The sequence below is a fragment of the Bufo bufo genome, chromosome 5, assembly GCF_905171765.1.
Source record: "Bufo bufo chromosome 5, aBufBuf1.1, whole genome shotgun sequence".
In the NCBI taxonomy this organism is placed as follows: Eukaryota; Metazoa; Chordata; class Amphibia; order Anura; family Bufonidae; genus Bufo; species Bufo bufo.
The window spans coordinates 113,145,874-113,168,774 of record NC_053393.1 but is presented as its reverse complement, the minus strand read 5'-3'; the positions used below and the strand labels follow the sequence as shown (position 1 = coordinate 113,168,774).

Below are 22,901 nucleotides of genomic sequence, written 5' to 3'. Positions count from 1 at the left end.
AATACTGTTATAAATTATATGGTAAACCTTAGCTATTAGATATAGTTTGTGTACAAAAAAAACATTAGCTATACAAATAGGAAAATGCATGGTTAACGCTACCTGTGAGTAATTGCAAGCATCAACAATCTGAAACCACGAGATGAAAACATAAAAGACACCCAGGGGACATGTATAATATAGACGTAAGAGTTGGAACAAAAGGTAAACCTAGTCAATTTCAGAATGAGAAAACTGACTTGACAGAATCGGCTTAAGGCTCCTTTACACTGCCCAAACATCGGTAAGATTATCGCTAACACTCATTTGCAGAAATAGGCGTTAACAATAATCGGTAGCACCTTTACACCAGCAGATTACCTGATGAATGAGTGTTTGGATCTTTCATGCCGTCATCTAAATCATTGACTGCCGGCAGCAGATCCTACCCTCTAAACAGTCTCTGCTGCCTGCAAACAATGATTCTGTATGGGGACGAGCGATGGCATTAGTGATGTCTCCTCCCCATAGTGTGGATGAGATCGCTACATGTAATCAGCAAGTGATTGTTGGGAAGAAACGCTTCCTTCCCAACAACCGTCTGCTCAGATGAGCAGTGTAAAAGGACCTTTGGGTGAACAAAAGGGCAGATAACATGAAGTCATGGAGAAGAAGATCACATGGAAATGCAGCTGCCATCACATGCAGAAGAATTATCCAAGGCTGTCTTGGACAGACTAATATCTGATTGTGTGTTCAACTCATGAACATTGTAGTCAAACAAATAACAAGAATTTACAAATGAAATCTCACCTTCTACAAACTTTTTAATGTTCTGAGCAAGAACGCGGACGCTACTGGGCAGATTCCAAGGGTCCTGTTTAATGTGAAGTCGTAAGCGCTTTGGACAGCTTAATTTAGGTTCCATTTCCTGTTGAAATTCTACAAAATGCAAGAAACAGAACAGAAACATTTCTAATATTCTGAATAGTAGAAAGAAATTAATCCAAACTAAAATCATTTATCATCTTCCCTTAATAGCTTTGCATTATCTGGTTAGTCACTTCCTTTAATCTGTCAAACAAATGCATGGACAACCATGTATAGTTGCAACAATTCCACCACTCATTGCACACCTGAAGGCATAACCTGAAGCTCCGGTGTTCCAAAGAAAAATATGCAATTACTAACTTTATAAAATAAGTTATGTATCCGCATCTTCATTCAGCGCAGTATATGAATGTAAAATTAACATATCTCTTTCACCCATCCAGCCCCTCTGACATGAGCACCAGAGCATTTCATGCTCCGATTCTCTCCCTTGCCCTGCGCAGGATCGCGCAGGGCAAGGGCTTCTTTATTTACAATAACACACTGCCGGATGGAGGCTTCAGCCCAGCAGTGTTGCCGGTGAAGTCAGCTGCACTGATGGGTGGACTTTAGCGCTGCCGTAGCCGTTTTTACAGGCTTGGGCAGCACTAAAGCCTGCCTATCAGTGCCAGTGACGTCACCGGGCTCATCGCTAGGCGGAAGCCTCTGCCTAGCTTACCCTATGGAAAGCCCGGTATGTCACCGGATCTCCATAAAAAGCCTTTGCCCTGCACAATTCAGTGCAGGGCAAAGGAGAGCATCGGAGTATGAAATGTCAAGGGGGCTGCCTGGGTGAAAATGGGGATATGTCCAGGTTCAGCTCTTAAATTCAAATTTCATCTTTTAAGAGGAGATGTCACCTCTCCTGACATATCTGTGTCAGCAACTACTTGAAACCCCACATAATAACATTTCTGGAGCATCTATTCTTATATCTCTATGCTGTATCATTCCTTTTTTATTCCTGCTAGAAGTTACAAAGGAATTACTAGCAGTTTGCAATGAAAGTCCAGATGGGTGTTACTAGCTGAAGGTGTGTCCCTGCACAGAAGACATTATCTAATCATTGATGCCAGTGTCAGGCTGGTCAGGAACACGCCCCCCAACTGGTAACACACATCTGGACCTTCACTGCAAACTGCTAGCAATTGATTCATAAGTTCTAGAAGGAATAATAAATGAATGGAACAACAAAGAGACATAAGAAGAGATTCTCCAGAAGGCGAATGCTTGTAGTTACTAAAACAGATGTGTCGAGAGAGATGACAGCTACTCTTTAAAACAGAAATAAAAAGTTGGCTGGTACATGAACATATTTTGGCACGTTGGGATTTATTGAGACTGTGTGCGTGGCCTGTCATTCACAGATGCACGCTCAGACAAAGGACCTGCCATGCTGTATGTGATCGCTGCAGCCATGGGTAATATTAGTTGATTCATTAGAGACAAGAAGATGTACTGTGTGTACCTTGTAAACTTCGCCCAGGAGTGAAATATTTTGTCTGCTCAAATGCCCTGGCCACAGCTGGTCCTCTAAGAAGATTAGTTATTGATTCCACCTAGTAGAATACAGGAGATTTTAATCAAAAAAGGAAGGAAATTTTTAATTTATTCTATGTTCTACATGGACGGCCATTCATCTGAATGTAAGACTCCATTACCCCTGCAGCAGAAGCATCATACCCTGGTAAAATCAGATGCTTGTGCGGGACCCTGGAAACCACTTACAGACAAACGCTTTGAATTTATAGAACATGTCTTGGGCATACATGACATGTTTCCTCTATTCACTTTGCATATACGGTTCTATTATTCCTCTTTGGAGAAACATTCTCTAGAACTCTTTCTTTAGGAAAAAACACAAGGCAAAACCACAATAAAACACTCCATTTTACTCATATATTAGCGGTTCGGCTTTCCATCACACAGTTACTTGTACATGTAAACATAACCCTATGTTAACTTATTTATTACTGTATTAATTACTCACCTGACTAAATAGATGTTCTAAGCAACTATGTAATTTGTCCTGTTTCTCATGGGAAATCCGTACATTTAAAGGCATCTCATCTCCTATGATAGAAAAGTTAAAGGTATCGCTAAATCACTAAAACAGCAAAAAAAAAATATCAACCCCTCAGGCAGCAGGTTGAGAAGGGGTGGGGGGGGCATGACTGCTTTAAAACTTCACATCTTATTTGAAATCTGTCAATAAAAGCTTTAAAAAAAGACCAGGACGGAAGCATTAGCTGCTATAGGTAGCGACTTACAGTCTTTAGAAATTGGGTTTCATGTGCTTTCATTCCAGATTTCTATAGACTATATGTAAGATCCTCACCTGCTTTGCACTCCAGGGGAACCAAGAGGGGTCCTCGTGGAGTTGCGGGACAGGTTATGCGTGTCTCTGATGCACCAGCGCTGACCCCTTTGCGAGCCAGTGCGGGGATGCGTTCACGTGGACATCGGAGGGGAGGACCGTCGGAGTCCCGGGGACAGAGTGGCCAGGCGAGTGACAAGACGCCGCGGCCAGGGTTGTCTCCGGTGTCTCCTGCGACTTCCGTTTCCGCATCTGGGTCCACGCGCTCGCATACTCGCGCTGAGTCAATCATGCGTCCGTGTGTACGCACGAGGGCAGGTTCGCAAAGGGATACACGGTCGCGAGTACGCGCTTCTTATGCGCTTCGTCGACCAGTGGCGCATAATATACTGACTCACAAGAGCAAAGTGGATTAGGGAGCCAGCCATGGGTTAATCAACTTGTGATTGCCTTAGGCCATGTACTCAGGTGCAGGGCAATTTGTTCACCTATGGTAGTGGACACTTGGCACCCTGGGATTGGTCAGCAGGCATTTAAAAGGAGGTCTCTCAGGGTGATCAGTGCCCACTGTTATTTTCCCTCAACCAGGTATAGGTCACAACTGCTAGTGACTGAAGACTGCCAGGAACTTTGTCCTTTGCAGCGGGCCCAAGATCTGGAGTGACTCGACTGCCAAGTGCACAGCATCATTCAGCAACTGGTTGGGACTATTCCTGGAATCTCCTTGCCTGGTTTTTGTTATTATTCCTTGTTACCAGCAAGTGTCCTGGACGTTTATGTTTCTGGTGAATAAACACCTTTTTGCTTTCATCACTGGTCTGTTTGTTGGTGCCTTGCATTACACTATATAGGGATTCATCTATCTACAGTATATGGCTATTATCCTGGTTCTGTTTTGAAGCTAGATTATCAGTTTTCAAACCAAACCATCTCTAGCTACTACACATACTGAAATATAAAGGGTTAAAGCAGCCCCCCCGTCCCCCCCGTCCCCTTTTGCTGACTCTTCCTGTCCCTGCAGCACTGAAATCAACATCCATCGACAGGGGGACACGTGACTGCTGCAGCCAATAACAGGCCACAGAGGAGACATGCCCCCGTTTTGTCATGACAACAGGTCACGTGACACAAAGGGAGCAAGTTAACACTGATGCCTGTGATTGGCTGCAAGTGTCACATATCACCCCTGTTGAGGGATGTGGTTTTCAGCGCTGCAGGGCGAGGAAGAGCTGGCCTGGGCGACACAGACACCAAGCCCAGCGGTGGGGACAGGACATACATTTAAAATCTACAAAAACAAAAGTGACATTTTCAAGAGGGTTTTTCCAATTTTTAATGGGACTGTTGGGGGTTAAAGGGGTTACCTCATAAAAGACCCAAATACATGGCTGCAGTGGCTGCTGTAGGGAAAATATATCAGTGAAAGAAAATTTCTGAGGTTACAGGAGCTAGACCCTCAACGATCAGCGGATCACAGAGGTGTACGTCTTTAGATGTCGCCTGGAGAGGTTTTCTTTAAATAGAAAAAAGGTTGATAATATTTAAAGTGGGTTTACCAGAATCCATGTCGTCGCTGTGAAGGTAAGAACTGCACTGGCTGCTGCAGACACTTGTGAAGGATGCAATGGAGTTTCTGTTGCTGTTGCAGTCGCTGCACATAGAATAAAGAACATATCTAAAATGACGTCTAATAAGTTCAGCAATTTAACAATCAGCAATTAAATTTGAAAAGTAGAATAGTAAGCATGAAATATGTTCTTATTTAATGTGAAGAATAGCTCAGCTCTTACAATGGACGAGCCTGTCATACAGTAATTGCCCAAGTGACAGCAAGGGGAGGCCTGTGCCTAAATTTTAGTGTAAAGTGTTGGCAACAGAGGTAGGCTAGTGACTCCTGGACTCTCTCAGTAAATGAAGTAGCTACAGATATTACTGTGTTCCTGTCTCTCCCTGTAAATAATGTATAATGGCACAAATATTTCTACCTCCCTGTATCTCCAACCAAATGCTGTAGGTAGGGGCATAGCTAAAGGCTCATGGGCCCTAGTGCAAGGGTTCAGTTTGGGCCCCCCCTTCCCTCGGTGCTTTGTGGCCATTGGTCGGGAAGCACATAGCCTTCGTGCTGCCTTAATCAAAAATTGTAACGGCAGCCCTTCCCCCGCGGCACGCCAATTTCTTGATCTAACCCCTTCCTCCAGCCAGAGGTATAATTTGACCACCATGCACTTTCTATAATACCAGTGTCTTCTTACGTGGCACAAGGGTCTTCGGGTCCCCTCAGGCTCCTGGGCCCAGTAGCGACTGCTACCTCTTCGCTGCTGTAGGCACAGATATCACTGCCTCCTTGTCTCTACCTGTATATTCTTTTGTCACAGGCGGTGCTGTCTCTATGTCTCGCCACGTACATTATACATTCACAGATAACATTGCCTCCATGTTTCCCTGTAAATGATGTAGGCACAGACAGTTCTGTCCCCATCCTTTTCCCGGTGAATGAAGTAGGCACATTGATTCGGCCCCTCTCTATAAGTTAGGCTACTTTCAGATATGCGATTTCCTTTCCGGTTTTGACATCCGGCAGAGGATCTCAAATCCCGAGGAAAATGCTTCAGTTTTGTCCCCATTTATTGTCAATGGGAACAAAACTGAACAAACCAGAACGGAATGCTTCAGAATGCATTCCAGTCCTGTTTGTTGTGTTCTTTGATCGGTTTTTGGTTTTGTGTCCGGCTTGCGAAACTGAACAAGCCAGATCTGGCACTAAAAACAATGTAAGTCAATGGTGCCAGATGCGTTTTTTTTTTGTGGAAGTAAAAAACGGATCCGGCGCCCATTGTCTTACAATAGTATTAGTGCCGGATCTGGTTTGTTCATTTTTTATTTAATGCAACCGCATCCGAACGGAACGGATGCAACCAGTTGTATTAAATCTGGTTTTAATATCCTCTGGTTTTGATATCCTCTGCTGGATCTCAAAACTGGAAAGAAAGTCGCACATGTGAAAGTAGCCTTATGTAAGTATACATACTTCTACTTTCTGAGTGACCCATCTTCCTTTTGGAGGATTATTTGGCTTGAATGCCATGAGTTTATTTGCATACTTTGGAGCTTTGCCTGAAAATAAGTCTCCATACACCAGCTAGGTTTCTTGAGCTACCCGTGCGCTGTCTTGCAAAAATTCAGCACCGAATCCGCACCAAAAAATTAATGTCTTACTTGCAGTTTTTGGTGTGGATTCTGAAATCTGGACAAAAGAACCGCGCAAAGAATTGACTTGCTGTGGATTTTAAAATCTGAACGGCCGGTCAGTTTCTGCATGAAATAAAAAAAGCTAAGTGTACATGAGGTTTGTAAACTTTGCTGGTACCATATTACGCGGCAGATTTTCCACATGAGAATTTGTGCAACAAAAAAAACCTCTAAATCTGCTCTGTGCGCTGGTAGCCTTTAGTGGCCATACACACTAGTCTAGAGTTGATCAAAACAGACGATTTCAGCCAAAACAAACGTTCACGGTTTAAAAATTAACAATGAACGATCATTTTAGCAAACTGATGGCAGACCATTATCTTCTAATAAGAAGTCAGCCATGTTTGCTAGACGAAAGATTGTCCGGTCTCCTTGAACATATATGGGCATTATAAACAACTGTAAGGGCCAATATGGAGAAAAGTGCGTATGGCTGTGTCTGCAAAAAGATCATTAACCAGATGTTTATTTGACTACTGTTTGATCATCAACTAACTACTATCTAATGTATATGACCAGCTTTAAATTGGATACAGTACCCACCAAGAGGGTCTGATGCCGAGGACTCTCTAAAACATTAGGGGCGAGTGCCTGCTGCCGATCTGACCATGGAAAATATTTATGGGTGAGGTTCTGCTGCTGAGCTGACCATCTAAAACATTAGGGGTGAGGGTCTGCTGGTGAGCTGACCATCTAAAACATTAGGGGTGAGTGCCTGCTGCTGAGCTGACCATCGGAAAAAAATATGGTTGAGGGGCTGCTGGTGAGCTGACTCTTTAAAATGCAATTCAGCTCGGGTTGCGCTAAAAATATCTATTGCTGCCAGATACAACAATAGTCCTTAAAAGGACTTTTGGGTCTCTAACATCAACCCTGCCTAACAAAAAAATAAAATTCAATTCCCTACACTATCTGTCCCTTCTAGAGCACAGCTCTCCCTGACTAAGACTGGCCTAACCACGTGTCATTGGGTGCTTTATAGCACCCGATGACGCGTTCCGGCCAGCCAATCACTGTAATGCCAGTAACCAACATGGCTACCGTATTACAGTGAGTGGCAGTACTTACGCAGCCAACAAACGTGCAGAGAGGAGACTTGAGCATCGCGCTCGAGCACACGTGGTATTCGGCCGAACACTGCGATGTGCCAAGCATCGCGAAGCTCGAGCCGAACTGGTGTTCTGCCGAGCATGCTCAATCAACACTAATCATTACACATAGCACTAATGCCTTATTTGTAATACTTTTAATCCATTCATTAAATACTAAAGGCCCCCTACATATTAATGTATGGTCAGCTGAACCTGCCGTTCAGATATGTCACTGACTACCGACCTTCTCACATTTCCCCATTGACAACACATACAAACTTGGCCGGACCAAACGTGTGTGTGTATGGGGATGTTGGGAGGTAGTTGAGAACGATAGCTGTTGGCCGTATAATCATTTGGCTGCCAGCTATTGAATGTGTAAAGTATGGCTGACTTAAAGGGGTTGTGTCCGTTCAGCAAGTATCATTTATCATGTAGAGAAAGTTAATACAAAGCACTTACTAATGTATTGTGATTGTCCATATTGCCTCCTTTGCTGGCTGGATTCATTTTTCCATTACATTATACACTGCTCGACCACCCCGCAATCCATCAGCAGTGGGCATGCTTGCACACTATAGGAAAAGGCTCTGGCCTCTCTGGTGGCTGGGACCGTGGGAGCTCACATAGGCTGGTGCTTTTTTCTATAGTGTACAAGCACGGCCACCGCTGATGGATTGCAGCGTGGTCATAACCATGGAAACGGGCAGTGTATAACGTGATGGAAAAATGAATCCAGCCAGCAAAGAAAGCAATGTGGACAATCACCATACATTAGGAAGTGCCTTGCATTAACTTTCTCTACATGATAAATGGCACTTGCTGAACTGACACAACCCCTTTAAGCAATAAATCAGGAACTTCATAATGGAGAAACAAGTGAGAAAAAAAATGCATGGCTTCATGGCTTAGAAATCTTAAGATGACGATTTTGGAATATATGTAGGTGGGAAATATTATTTTTTCATTAAAAATCTATTTAACTATGTTGATCTTTGTATAACTGTATAGTATAAAGTACATTTCATGCATCAGTTCTTAATAATAAAATAGAAGTTACCTGTAAGAGTCTCTGTTGCTGATGGTATCATGTCCCGAGTCCTCTTGTTCCTCTCCTGCAACATTAAAGCAGACTCTCTTCCCGTTCTTCTCTCCTTTCTCATCGCTGTCCATCCCTATAACATTTTCTGTTTTACGCTCACATTTGGGAGAGCAAGTTATTGAAGACAATAGCCTGCAACGAAGAGGAAAACAGCTTTTTGAGGGAAAACATCATTCAAAAATGCCTTTGGTTATTACACATATTGGCTAAATTTTTATAACAAGTTAAAGGGTTTCTGCTCTGCTTCTATGGGTGCAACAACAAGGGCACCAGGCAAAGGAGCAGCTTTTGGCCAATGTTCAATCTGAGGTGACATGTAGTCATACTTTAAAAAAAAAAAAATATATATATATATATATATTCATCTTATGAGAAACACTCCCACAGAAATCTTTATTCTCTGTCCGGTTGGAAAGTTACGTGATATAAATTGTAGTGAAGGTAATCTTATATTTGTGTTATTTGCTCCATTCTGGTCCTTAGTGGTGTCATGTGACCAACTCTATGACTCTCCAACTTATGTGTGGACAGGAAGTCAGTTCCTCTATGCATTCCTATGAAACTGACATTGAGGCTCCCATAGGAATGAATTGAGAAACTGATTTCCTGTCCACACATATGACGCTGTATCAGCAGGAGAGACAACATATGGGTGGCATGACATATATGTACCTGAGGACCAGAAGGGAGTGGATCCTGTAACTCACAAATTACCTTCACTACAATCTACATCATGTACTTTTCTAACAGGCCAGAATAAAAAAAATGTCGAGGGAGTGTTTCTTTAAATTCAGTCTTGAGCATCCTGTAAAAGAAATCGACCCATTACAGTCTAGTGTTAATTTAGAATTTGAATACGTTGACACTGTCCACATTTGGCTGCATGCACAGTTCTGGAATTTCTCTCTCCTGTCTAGTCTGTCCTTAATTACCGGAAATAGGAATGGAACCAAGAAGTGAAAGAAAACATTATCTGAACAATAGGACACATACATCCTTGGGCTATGTTCACACAGAGTAATTTTGAAGATGAAAAATAGCCACTTTTAATTGAATAGTCTAGCAGATGAAATAAAAAATCTGGTATTTAAAAAAAGTTAAAATCCATCATAGTCAACATGATTGCTTGCACGTTTTGAGCAGATTAACTACAGCAATGATTAAAGGGTGGTTAATCTGCTTGAAAAGTGTAAGCAGTCATGGTCTTTTAAATTTGACTATAGTGTATTGTAATTTTTTATTTTAATTTTAACTGCTGGACTATTCGATTGAAGGTGGCTATATATACATTTGACGAAGCAAAGTCCATGCAGTCTATTCTTGGGATCCCTTGCTGGTAAGCTAGAATTTATCTAGGCTGGCCTGCGCTAACGGAGGTGGCTCGTCATTTGTGACGAGGCAGATATTTTTTCCGGCTTTTTGTGTGTTGAAATGAAATCTATGGAAGCTCAGAGCTGCTGTACATTTCAGTCATTATTTTGCCAGTTTCTGAATTAGACAATGCCAATGGCAAGGGGATACAGATATGGATATCCAATGAAAATCCGACTTTTTCAAAAAAGCGTAAGGGGAATCATATATTTTCCCCCTTTGTCTTTTTCTAAATGCTGTAAGGGATTGCTCTCTCTCAGGGGCCGGCAATGACATACTTCGCATCAAACAGGAGTCCATACTGTGCTTTATTGTGGGCACTTCAACATAAACAGTTGAACCCTCCCCAGTGATGAAAGGTGAGACTCCAGCACCAGCATGACAGAACAAAAGAAAATAAACACCTGCCCGTATAGGCACTCACTAATACATTAGTATTTTCCCTAACTCACCTCTAAGCGTAGTTCACACACTGGGTATGATCCGGCTTTTCTCAGCCCTAAGGTCCAACAGCCTCCTGGCTGTGACCACACCAGTACCTTGGGGGCATATGGAACAGAAGTCCTCCCGACTCTGAACATACAAACCTCTTTCCGCAGGGGTTGCTGGGCCCCCAACAACTCAGGCTTTCACACAGCCTCGTGGCCCTTCAGCCCTCCTGGCTGAGACCACACAGAGGCTCTGCAGGCTTCCGTTCCCAAGTCCTCTCTCTCTGCCATGTCCTACACAGAGAGTTTTTTTATCCCTCCTTGATTACAGCCAAGCTGGCCTCACCTGCGATCTCCCCAGCTAAAGGCAATACGTGTACTGGAAGGGTGTGGACTGGCAGATCCCACTACCAAACCTACCCACCAGTCCAAATAACATCCAGCCCAGAACAGAATCTAGACAACCTGTATCCACAAACTACACTCTACCTGAATCTTGCTCTACTAAGTGGGCTGCTGAATAAGTGGAGTTAAAGAACCAGAGTTTAAGACAAGGAGCAAGAAAGGTTTGATAGATTTTCCTTGTGTGTTGTTGGCTTGATTCTAGCTAGTCCTCCAACTGCAGAAGACAGGATCTAAATCTTAACTTATATTTCATGTTTTCCTTCTTTACTGTTTATCCCCATTTAAACATGTGCTCAATGGACAATTCTACTAAGTGTGTGTCCTGTGCAATGTATGCATGCCTTGAAGAGCCTTTCGAGGGTGAATACATTTGCACTAGATGCAATCATGTTGCATATTTGGAAGCCCAGATCTTGGATCTAAATAAGCAGCTTGAAACACTTAGGCCTCTTTCACACGGGTGTTCCGGATTTGCTCCGGATGCGTCGCGTGTGCTTTGCGGGAAAACCGCACGAACAGGCACGCAATTGCAGTCAGTTTTGACTGCGATTCCGTTCCGATGTTCAGTTTTTTCCGCACGAGTGCAATGCAATTTGCACGCGCGTGAAAAAAAACTGAATGTGGTACCCAGACTCGAACCCAGACTTCTTGACTGAAGTTCGAGTTTGGGTTAGGTGTTCTATTAATTTTATTATTTTCCCTTATAACATGGTTATAACGGAAAATAATATCATTCTTAATACAGAATGCTTACTAAAATGTGGATTGAGGGGTTAAAAAAAAAATATTATAACTCACCTTATCCAATTGATCGCGCAGCTGGCATCGTCTTCTTGCTTCTTCTTTCAGGACCTGCAAAAGGACCATTAATGACGTAATCGCGCTCACCACGTGGTGAGCGCGGTGACGTCAGCGCAGGTCCTGCTGAATGAAGATAGAAGATTTCTATCTTCATTCAGCAGGACCTGTGCTGACGTCACCGGGTTCACCACGTGGTGAGCGTGATTACGTCATCAAAGGTCCTTTTGCAGGTCCTGAAAGAAGAAGCAAGAAGACGATGCCAGCTGCGCGGTCAATTGGATAAGGTGAAATACGCGTTAATGGGGTCAGGGTTTGCTTTCATCCATATAAGCTCCTAGCAACCATGCGTGAAAATCGCACCGCTTGCGGATGCTTGCAATTTTCACGCGAACCCATGAAGTGAATGGGTCCGGATTCAGTGCGGGTACAATGCGTTCACCTCACGCATTGCACCCACACAAAATTCTCGCACATGTGAAAGGGGCCTTAGGGGCATTGCAGACTTAGAGAGAGGCTTAGACCTCACTGTGCAGGCACTGACTGGGGTCAGTGAAATGGAGGTGGGAGGAGGAGGGCAAGATCAGGACTATCAGATCAGCAGTTGGGTTAATATAGGAAGAAGAGGTAAAGGAAAAAGTGCCAGGGAGGCTAGTCCTGAGCTGGAACGCCCTAGTAAATATGCCTGTTTGGCTGATATTAGGGATGAAAGTCCAGGGCCAGCAACACTGCAGAAGGGCATTTCTCCTAGCCACCAGGAGGATGACCGCTGCAGGAAGGATGGGAAAAGGAGGTACAGCAAAGATTAGACAGATGCTGGTGGTAGGGGACTCTATTATTAGGAGGACAGACATGGTCATCTGTTGCGGAGACCGTGAGTGCCGAACAGTGTGTTGTCTGCCGGGTGATCGGGTTCGGCATATTGCGGATCAGATTAACAGATTGCTGGGTGGGGCTGGGGAAGACCCGGCGGTCATGGTACACATTGGCACCAATGACAAAGTCAGGGGGAGATGGAAGGTCCTTAAAATAGATTTTGGGGAACTAGGAGAGAAGCTCAAGTCCAGGACTTCCAAGGTAGTATTTTCAGAAATACTACCAGTGCCACGAGCATCACCAGAAAGACAACAGGAGCTTAGGGAGTTAAATAAATGGGTCAGAAGCTGGTGCAGGAAGGAAGGGTTTGAGTTCATGGAGAACTGGGCCGACTTCTCTGTCGGTTACATGCTCTACAGTAGGGACGGGCTGCACATTAATGGGGAGGGTGCAATTGCCCTGTAGGAAAAAATTATTAGACGGCTGGAGGAGCTTTTTAAACTAGGATCTGGGGGAGGGTGGGGGATCATACTAATAAGGGGGTAGATAGTGTAGATAGAGAGTGGGATATAAAAGGGGACAGTGGGGATGTAGTGGGGGCTGGGGTTAGCGAGGAAGGTAGGGAGAAGACTGGGCATAACAATACACTTCTGAAAAATAGAACTGCTGGTAACAAGAACCTGTGTGCCTGCATGTGAGGAGTGTTCTGAAGACAAGTGTGAAAGAGGCAATTGTGGGTGAGAATGGTGAGGATTTGGAAACCCTGTGGGTGGAAATTCAAAGGGATATAAACACTGAAAAAATAATACTTGGTGTAATCTTTAGACCCCCTAACATCACAGAGGAGATAGAAACGCAACTGCATAACCAAATAGAGTGGGCTGCACTAGCTGGTACAGTAGTCATAATGGGAGATTTTAACTTCCCAGACATTGACTGGGGACATGATTCTGCCTCAACCGCAAAGGGGAGAAAATTCCTCAACTTGCTGCAGGACAACTTTATAGGCCAGTTTGTAGAAGCTCCCACTAGGGGTGATGCTTGTTGGAGGGGCCATGCTCTGTTGGATCTGGTCATTTCTAATAATGCAAAGCTTGTTTGAAATGTTACTGTTCCAGAAGCACTAGGTAATAGTGACCACAATATAAATATATTCCCCCTAAACTATAAGAAGCAAACTCTGTCAGGCAGAGCAAAGACACTAAATTTCAAAATGGCTAATTTCCCTGGGTTGAGGGCAGCATTTCAGGGCATAGACTGGGTGCAGCTACTGTCACATAATAATACTGAGGATAAATGGGAGAGCTTTAAATCCACATTGAGTAATTGCACAAAAAAATGGATTCCTTTAGGTAACAAGTATAAACGGCTAAAATTAAACCCCCCATGGCTTACAGCTACTGTAAAAAGGGCAAAAAAAAGGGCATTTAAAAAATACAAATCTGAGGGGTCAGCTGGAGTGTTTGAAGATTACAAAGGGCTTAATCAAATCTGTAAAAAGGAGATAAAATTAGCAAAAATACAAAACGAACAGCAGGTAGCAAAAGAGAGCAAAACATATCCCAATTTTTTTTTTTATATATAAATGCAAAAAAAAACTAGGTCTGAGCAGGTAGGGTCCCTAAATAATGGTAAAGGGGGGGGGGTATTCATTGAAGATAAGGAAAAGGCAGAGTTACTAAATGTTTTTTTTTAGCTCTGTATATACAAAAGAAGAGAAATGAGCTGATATCTGTGGTGCTGGGGCTGTTAGTACATCCAATAATATACTCAATTAGCTAACTGTAGATATGGTCCAGGACAAGTTAAATAGGGTAAATGTGAACAAGGGAAAAAGTATAGGGATGGCACTCTAGTCATAGGTAATGCATGGAAATGAGAATTTTATTAATATAAACTGGCTGGTTAATGCCAGCTGTTTGTGATGGATACGAGTATAAAAGTTGTCCGATTAGATCATGTAATAAAACTTAGGTATCTAGGTATAAAATAGCGTTCTCCTAGAAGTATAAAATGTAGGCAGTATAATAACAATGCATAAATAGTGGATATATAACAACAATGCATAAAAGGTATATTGCTGGCATGAACCAATAATGACTGGTCTATGTCAGCTCTTTGGAGATATAAAATTTAGACAGTGCACAAATTATAAACATTAGGATATCAATGCATAGGAAGTAGATTTGCAATAAATATGGTAGAAAAATAAGTCAGATAAAAATAAGTCAGATAAAAATAATGTATAAATGTCAAAGTCAAGTAAACCTATTGGAGGTAGGTGCAGGTATCAAGTCAAATGAGGTAATAAAGGGAACAAATGTGGGTGAGAACTGGGGACATCCCTTTTGTGGGAAATGGTAGTTCAATCCGATCTGAGTTTGTCCCCTTTGTTTTAGATCAATAGGGTGTTTCACCTCCGATTGGTAGTTTTGTTTCCACAATTTATCCAACAGTAGTGTTAAAATGAGGTGCTGCTGTTTTAGCAGATACGTTACCCTCCTGTAGGTCAGAGGCAGGTTGGTGAGCGGCTCCTGGCGGGCGGGTGGCGTCCACGTGTGTTCTTCCCGCTCAAAATCTCTGTTTCTGCTTACGGAGCTGTGCGCTCGGCCTGTCTACTGCTGTGGCTGATCGTCACTTCCGGTGACGTCACTTGCGCTTGCTGACTCTCCCGCTCGATTCTCATCGGCGTTCCACGTGGTATCCGATGGCGGGAATGAGAGGCTGCGGCTTTTTCAAAAGTTTAAGGGAGCTCGGGAGCTTTTGAAGTTCTAGGATCCTTTTAGCTAGCTTGGTATGAGTATGGCTACCTCAAATAACCCCATACGCGTTTCGGAGCTTGCTGCTCCTTCATCAGTGGGAATGGGTAGCCTTTTTACTTTGTCCTATATATATGGTCCTGATTGGATCCAATTGAGGTTCTGGAGGCGTGGTTAAGGACTTTGATTATCGGTGTTTAGTAACAATTGTCCTGGACTTGCAGGTAGAATGGGTGGGATTCAGACAGAACAATGTGATGAGTATGAAGAGACAAACAAGATAAGGCAATATTGTATCTCAATGTATACTTCATATTATTTGTAATAATAATAAAAATAAAAATAAAAATAAAAATGAAGATGAAAATAAGATAAGATAAAAGCAGAATAAAATTCATAAAATCGATATAGCTATGTGTGTATCAATACACATTCTTATATATGTGGATATCCATATATACGTATCATCAGCTTATAGAGGAGTCCTTACATTCTATTAAGAAGGTAAATGTAGAAATGAGTATAAATCTGGGACCTCTAGATTGGGGATATTATCAACAATGTTGGATATATTATATTGGAGGTGGATTCTTGAGTATTATGGTTCCCTAATTGTATAAATATATATGTCTATATATAGAGAGGGGGATTGGGGATCCAGGTGTTCTTTAGTTCGATAATTGTTGTTTTTATTGGGAAGACTTCTGCCTGTATTGTGGTGTATAAATATATCTGAGTTGTTACTTCAGATTAGAAGAGGGTGTTGATAGAAAATGTGAAGAGTGGAATAGTAGAATAGTAGAATGTGAAGAGTAGGATAGGGGGGAGGGGCCCGCCGGGAGGAGGGGTCGGAATGCTGGTAGACAGCCTGACTACGACTCCTGATCCCAAGGGGGGGGGCACCCCACCCATATATTCCATCTGTGATGTAGGTTCGTGTTCATAAAAATCCAAATATTTCCATCTCCGCGTTAAGTCCTTTTGGAATCATTGTGTTGAACTCGAATATTTTTCTAGACTCTGATCTGGACATTGCCGCTATGTGGTTGCCGCCTCTCCATTGGCGTGTAATTTTTATTAAAGCTGCATAAGTGAGTGATGATGGGTCACAATTATGTTTTTCTTTGTAATGTCTAGAGACAGAGTGCAACTCGTAACCTTTTTTAATATTTGATACATGCTCTGCTATTCTTGTTTTGAGAAGTCTTTTTGTGCGTCCAATGTATTGCTTGGAGCAGGGACATTGCAGGAGATAGATCACATTACTGGAGTGGCATGAAAGATGTTCCCGTATCTGGTGTATATACGTGCTATTGGTTGCCTTTACTGTGGTCGTCTTTTTTGGAAAGTTTGTGATCTTACAACTATAGCATTTTCCGCATCTGAAAAAACCTTGCAATGTTAACCAGCTTGGGTTAGGTTTAGTTGTAGTCTTTTTTATAGTTGGTGCTACTTTAAGACCAAGATTTGGGGCTCTAGTATATGTGATTTGTGGTTTGTCTGATAATAGTTGACCAATGACTTTATCTCTCAGGATATGGTGCCAATGTTTTTGGATGCTTGTTTCTAGTTTCTTGTAATGGGCATTATATGGTAGGATAATTCGCGGAGTTTCTTCTTTTACATTCGTGTTTATTGTGGTTTGGTCAAAGAATGTTGTTCTATCCATTGCCCTTACTCTGTCTAATGATCTATCTATTATGGTCTTTGGATAATTTTTGACTAAGAATTGCGTCTTCAAGCTTTTTGCTTCCATTTCGAACTGGCTATCTAGTGTACAATTCCTCTTGAGTCTTCTAAATTGACTTGTCGGAATATTAAGTAGCCAGCTAGGAAGGTGACAACTTGAGTGTAATATGAAGTTGTTCTTCATCACTGGCTTTTGATAGGTACTGCAGTGGAGTTTGTTGTCTGTTGTTTGGATCAATAGATCAAGGAATTCTATTTGTGTCTCGCTTATGTTCGTGGTAAGTGTTATATTCCTGTCGTTTGTGTTGATGTCCTCCAAAAATTCATTTAGTTTGTCCCTGGTGTCGCTCCAGATGAATATGATGTCATCTATATATCTCCGCCATAGTACCAGGCTCGTCCCCAACAGTGGTGTGATGAAATCATGTTCCCACTGGGCCATAAAGATGTTAGCATAGCTGGGGGCGAACCTGGTACCCATGGCGGTGCCGCGTTGTTGTAAGTAGAACACTGAGTCAAACATAAAATAGTTATGAGTGAGAATAAAAAGTACACTCTCTACTGAGAAGTTAATCTGATCTATGTGTAGAGTTTGGTAGTGATTCAATTGTTCTCTCAGGGCAGCGGTACCGTGATTGTGGTCAATGATGGTGTATAGTGAATTTACGTCCATTGTGCACAGGAGCCAGTGTTTTTGATATTCAACCTGTTCCAGTGTTCTCACTATATCTGTTGTGTCCTTGATGTAAGATGGGATAAGTTTGACTGTGGGCTGCAGTAGTCTATCTATGTACTGGGAGAGATTGGAGGTGAGGGATCCGATTCCTGAGATTATTGGTCTACCAGGTGGATGGGTTGGATTTTTATGAATCTTTGGTAGACAATAAAAGATGGGGATTCTGTTCTGTGCATTGGTTATGAATGTGAATTCCTGTTCATTGAGGATGCCCTTTTCTCTACCTGCTTGTGTCAGTGTTACTAGTTCCTTATAGAATTTTTCTGTCGGGTCTTTACTAAGGGTAGAATATGTTTCAGGGTCTGTTAGTTGTCTCTTACATTCAATAGTATAGTCTTCTGTATTTAGTAGAACAATGGCCCCCCCTTTGTCTGCTGGTCGTATTGTGAGATTTTGGGTAGATTGTAGTTGTTTTATCGCATGCATCTCTCTCTTAGTCATATTGAATTGTGTTTTGTTTAAGTTCATTTTTCTAATATCTGACTCTATGCATTTCCGGAATGTGGCGATATCATCTCCCATTTCTTGTTTTGGGTATTTTGTAGATTTTATTTTGAGGTCTGTATGATTGTAAGTCGGTGTTTGCGGATTGGCTCTAGATATTGGGTTCTTAATGAAATATTTTTTTAGGCAGAGTTTTCTTATGAATTTCTCTATTCCTATGTATGCATTAAATTTGTCCATTTGTTTGTGGGGGAAAATTTGAGTCCTTTATTTAGTGATTTCTGTTGAGCTTCGTTGAGAGTTACATTACTTAAGTTAACTATAATGTTTGTTGTGTTTTCTAGGTCCTGTGGTGTCTGTTCTGTTTTCTTCTTGTGTCCGCCCCTTCTTGTCTTCGTTGTGTTTTGTAGTCTAGTGTCCTGAGTGGGTTGTCTCTTTGTGGATCTGTCATTGTTTGGTGGTTCATGTGGTGGTGTTGGTGATAGGGGATATTCATTTGGTTCTCTTCTCGGTGTTCCCTGAAGTGATGGGGAGTGTTGTTCGGTGTTCTCTCTCGGTGTTGTCTGGGTGGGGGTGACTTGTGTGTTTTCTTCCTGTGTCTTAGGTTGTATTGGTGTGTGGGAGTTGGTGCTCTTTTGTGTCTCTGTGGGGAACGGGAATAGTGACGTATCCTTGTTCTGTGGTGAGGTGGGGTTTGATCTAAAAAATGAGGTGAAGAGAGTGATTCAAAGTAATTGTTGGTGGGGATATTGTAGCGGTCTTGAATGTTTCTCCTGATTTGTTTGTCACCCTGTCTTTCTGGGTGGTCTCTCATGTCATTGCTATGGGAATTTGATGAATGACCTCTCTGGTTGGACTGATTTCTTTGCTGATTGTAAGGTTGACTTGATTGAGTATTGGATTTCAATTTTCTATTTTTTCTAGTTATGATTATCCTTTCTAAGTTATCTAGGCTGGTGCAGATCCTTTCTTGCCATGTGTTGAAGGCCTCATCCTTTGGTGTCTTATCTAATATTTCTTTTAATTTAGAGATTTTTTCTATGGTGTCTGTTAGGATCTGTGATCGTCTTTTGATAATTAGTTGGATTAGTGTACATGATTGTGCTTGTAAGAACCCTTCCCATTCTTGTTGGAATTGTTCACTATATAGATCCTCTGCTGGGTCCTTAGTTAACACTAATCCCTTTGGTATTAAACCCTTTATTAGATATTGATTTAATGATTTAATCTCCCATTCTTGCCTAAGTTGTTTATGTAGGAGTTTCTCCAGTTCTCTGAATATGTCAGAGACTGGTCGATTAGTTGGGTTTGGTGGGATGATGTTATCTGTTAGGTCAAAAGCATATGTCTCTATGGTTTTGGATTTCCTTTCCATGCAGTCCCATATGTCCATTTTATGGGGAGTAGGAGCTCAGCCGATGGGTATATAAAAGTGCTAGAAGTATATATAGAGGGCGGCTCACTAAAGCCCAAGAGATGGAATAAGGTGCTCTATCCGATCAGAGCGTACCCAACGCTCGTGTGTGAGGGGTAGTTATGGGAAAAAGTATAGGGATGGCACTCTAGTCATAGGTAATGCATGGAAATGAGAATTTTATTAATATAAACTGGCTGGTTAATGCCACAAACAAAATGGACAAATTTAATGCATACATAGGAATAGAGAAATTCATAAGAAAACTCTGCCTAAAAAAATATTTCATTAAGAACCCAATATCTAGAGCCAATCCGCAAACACCGACTTACAATCATACAGACCTCAAAATAAAATCTACAAAATACCCAAAACAAGAAATGGGAGATGATATCGCCACATTCCGGAAATGCATAGAGTCAGATATTAGAAAAATGAACTTAAACAAAACACAATTCAATATGACTAAGAGAGAGATGCATGCGATAAAACAACTACAATCTACCCAAAATCTCACAATACGACCAGCAGACAAAGCGGGGGCCATTGTTCTACTAAATACAGAAGACTATACTATTGAATGTAAGAGACAACTAACAGACCCTGAAACATATTCTACCCTTAGTAAAGACCCGACAGAAAAATTCTATAAGAACTAGTAACACTGACACAAGCAGGTAGAGAAAAGGGCATCCTCAATGAACAGGAATTCACATTCATAACCAATGCACAGAACAGAATCCCCATCTTTTATTGTCTACCAAAGATTCATAAAAATCCAACCCATCCACCTGGTAGACCAATAATCTCAGGAATCGGATCCCTCACCTCCAATCTCTCCCAGTACATAGATAGACTACTGCAGCCCACAGTCAAACTTATCCCATCTTACATCAAGGACACAACAGATATAGTGAGAACACTGGAACAGGTTGAATATCAAAAACACTGGCTCCTGTGCACAATGGACGTAAATTCACTATACACCATCATTGACCACAATCACGGTACCGCTGCCCTGAGAGAACAATTGAATCACTACCAAACTCTACACATAGATCAGATTAACTTCTTAGTAGAGAGTGTACTTTTTATTCTCACTCATAACTATTTTATGTTTGACTCAGTGTTCTACTTACAACAACGCGGCACCGCCATGGGTACCAGGTTCGCCCCCAGCTATGCTAACATCTTTATGGCCCAGTGGGAACATGATTTCATCACACCACTGTTGGGGACGAGCCTGGTACTATGGCGGAGATATATAGATGACATCATATTCATCTGGAGCGACACCAGGACAAACTAAATGAATTTTTGGAGGACATCAACACAAACGACAGGAATATAACACTTACCACGAACATAAGCGAGACACAAATAGAATTCCTTGATCTATTGATCCAAACAACAGACAACAAACTCCACTGCAGTACCTATCAAAAGCCAGTGATGAAGAACAACTTCATATTACACTCAAGTTGTCACCTTCCTAGCTGGCTACTTAATATTCCGACAAGTCAATTTAGAAGACTCAAGAGGAATTGTACACTAGATAGCCAGTTCGAAATGGAAGCAAAAAGCTTGAAGACGCAATTCTTAGTCAAAAATTATCCAAAGACCATAATAGATAGATCATTAGACAGAGTAAGGGCAATGGATAGAACAACATCTTTGACCAAACCACAATAAACACGAATGTAAAAGAAGAAACTCCGCGAATTATCCTACCATATAATGCCCATTACAAGAAACTAGAAACAAGCATCCAAAAACATTGGCACCATATCCTGAGAGATAAAGTCATTGGTCAACTATTATCAGACAAACCACAAATCACATATACTAGAGCCCCAAATCTTGGTCTTAAAGTAGCACCAACTATAAAAAAGACTACAACTAAACCTAACCCAAGCTGGTTAACATTGCAAGGTTTTTTCAGATGCGGAAAATGCTATAGTTGTAAGATCACAAACTTTCCAAAAAAGACGACCACAGTAAAGGCAACCAATAGCACGTATATACACCAGATACGGGAACATCTTTCATGCCACTCCAGTAATGTGATCTATCTCCTGCAATGTCCCTGCTCCAAGCAATACATTGGACGCACAAAAAGACTTCTCAAAACAAGAATAGCAGAGCATGTATCAAATATTAAAAAAGGTTACGAGTTGCACTCTGTCTCTAGACATTACAAAGAAAAACATAATTGTGACCCATCATCACTCACTTATGCAGCTTTAATAAAAATTACACGCCAATGGAGAGGCGGCAACCACATAGCGGCAATGTCCAGATCAGAGTCTAGAAAAATATTCGAGTTCAACACAATGATTCCAAAAGGACTTAACGCGGAGATGGAAATATTTGGATTTTTATGAACACGAACCTACATCACAGATGGAATATATGGGTGGGGTGCCCCCCCCTTGGGATCAGGAGTCGTAGTCAGGCTGTCTACCAGCATTCCGACCCCTCCTCCCGGGCGGGCCCCTCCCCCCTATCCTACTCTTCACATTCTACTATTCTACTATTCCACTCTTCACATTTTCTATCAACACCCTCTTCTAATCTGAAGTAACAACTCAGATATATTTATACACCACAATACAGGCAGAAGTCTTCCCAATAAAAACAACAATTATCGAACTAAAGAACACCTGGATCCCCAATCCCCCTCTCTATATATAGACATATATATTTATACAATTAGGGAACCATAATACTCAAGAATCCACCTCCAATATAATATATCCAACATTGTTGATAATATCCCCAATCTAGAGGTCCCAGATTTATACTCATTTCTACATTTACCTTCTTAATAGAATGTAAGGACTCCTCTATAAGCTGATGATACGTATATATGGATATCCACATATATAAGAATGTGTATTGATACACACATAGCTATATCGATTTTATTAATTTTATTCTGCTTTTATCTTATCTTATTTTCATCTTCATTTTTATTTTTATTTTTATTATTATTACAAATAATATGAAGTATACATTGAGATACAATATTGCCTTATCTTGTTTGTCTCTTCATACTCATCACATTGTTCTGTCTGAATCCCATCCATTCTACCTGCAAGTCCAGGACAATTGTTACTAAACACCGATAATCAAAGTCCTTAACCACGCCTCCAGAACCTCAATTGGATCCAATCAGGACCATATATATAGGACAAAGTAAAAAGGCTACCCATTCCCACTGATGAAGGAGCAGCAAGCTCCGAAACGCGTATGGGGTTATTTGAGGTAGCCATACTCATACCAAGCTAGCTAAAAGGATCCTAGAACTTCAAAAGCTCCGGAGCTCCCTTAAACTTTTGAAAAAGCCGCAGCCTCTCATTCCCGCCATCGGATACCACGTGGAACGCCGATGAGAATCGAGCGGGAGAGTCAGCAAGCGCAAGTGACGTCA

At 41.8% G+C, this 22,901-nt stretch overlaps 1 protein-coding gene across 2 annotated transcripts in view; it reads right to left on the bottom strand.

Moving 5' to 3' along the window:
- PREX2 (phosphatidylinositol-3,4,5-trisphosphate dependent Rac exchange factor 2) overlaps positions 1 to 22,901 on the bottom strand; it is a 430,245-nt gene that overhangs the window by 120,969 nt on the left and 286,375 nt on the right. Inside the window, exons 26-30 of one of the 2 annotated variants that reach the window (XM_040432527.1) lie at positions 8,567 to 8,740; positions 4,723 to 4,841; positions 2,840 to 2,922; positions 2,318 to 2,408; positions 793 to 921 (exon numbers count right to left, since the gene is read on the bottom strand). In XM_040432527.1, the coding sequence (XP_040288461.1) occupies positions 793 to 921; positions 2,318 to 2,408; positions 2,840 to 2,922; positions 4,723 to 4,841; positions 8,567 to 8,740 (596 nt within the window). The remainder of the gene's footprint in view (positions 1 to 792; positions 922 to 2,317; positions 2,409 to 2,839; positions 2,923 to 4,722; positions 4,842 to 8,566; positions 8,741 to 22,901) is intronic. The other variant, XM_040432528.1, reaches the window with a different exon arrangement.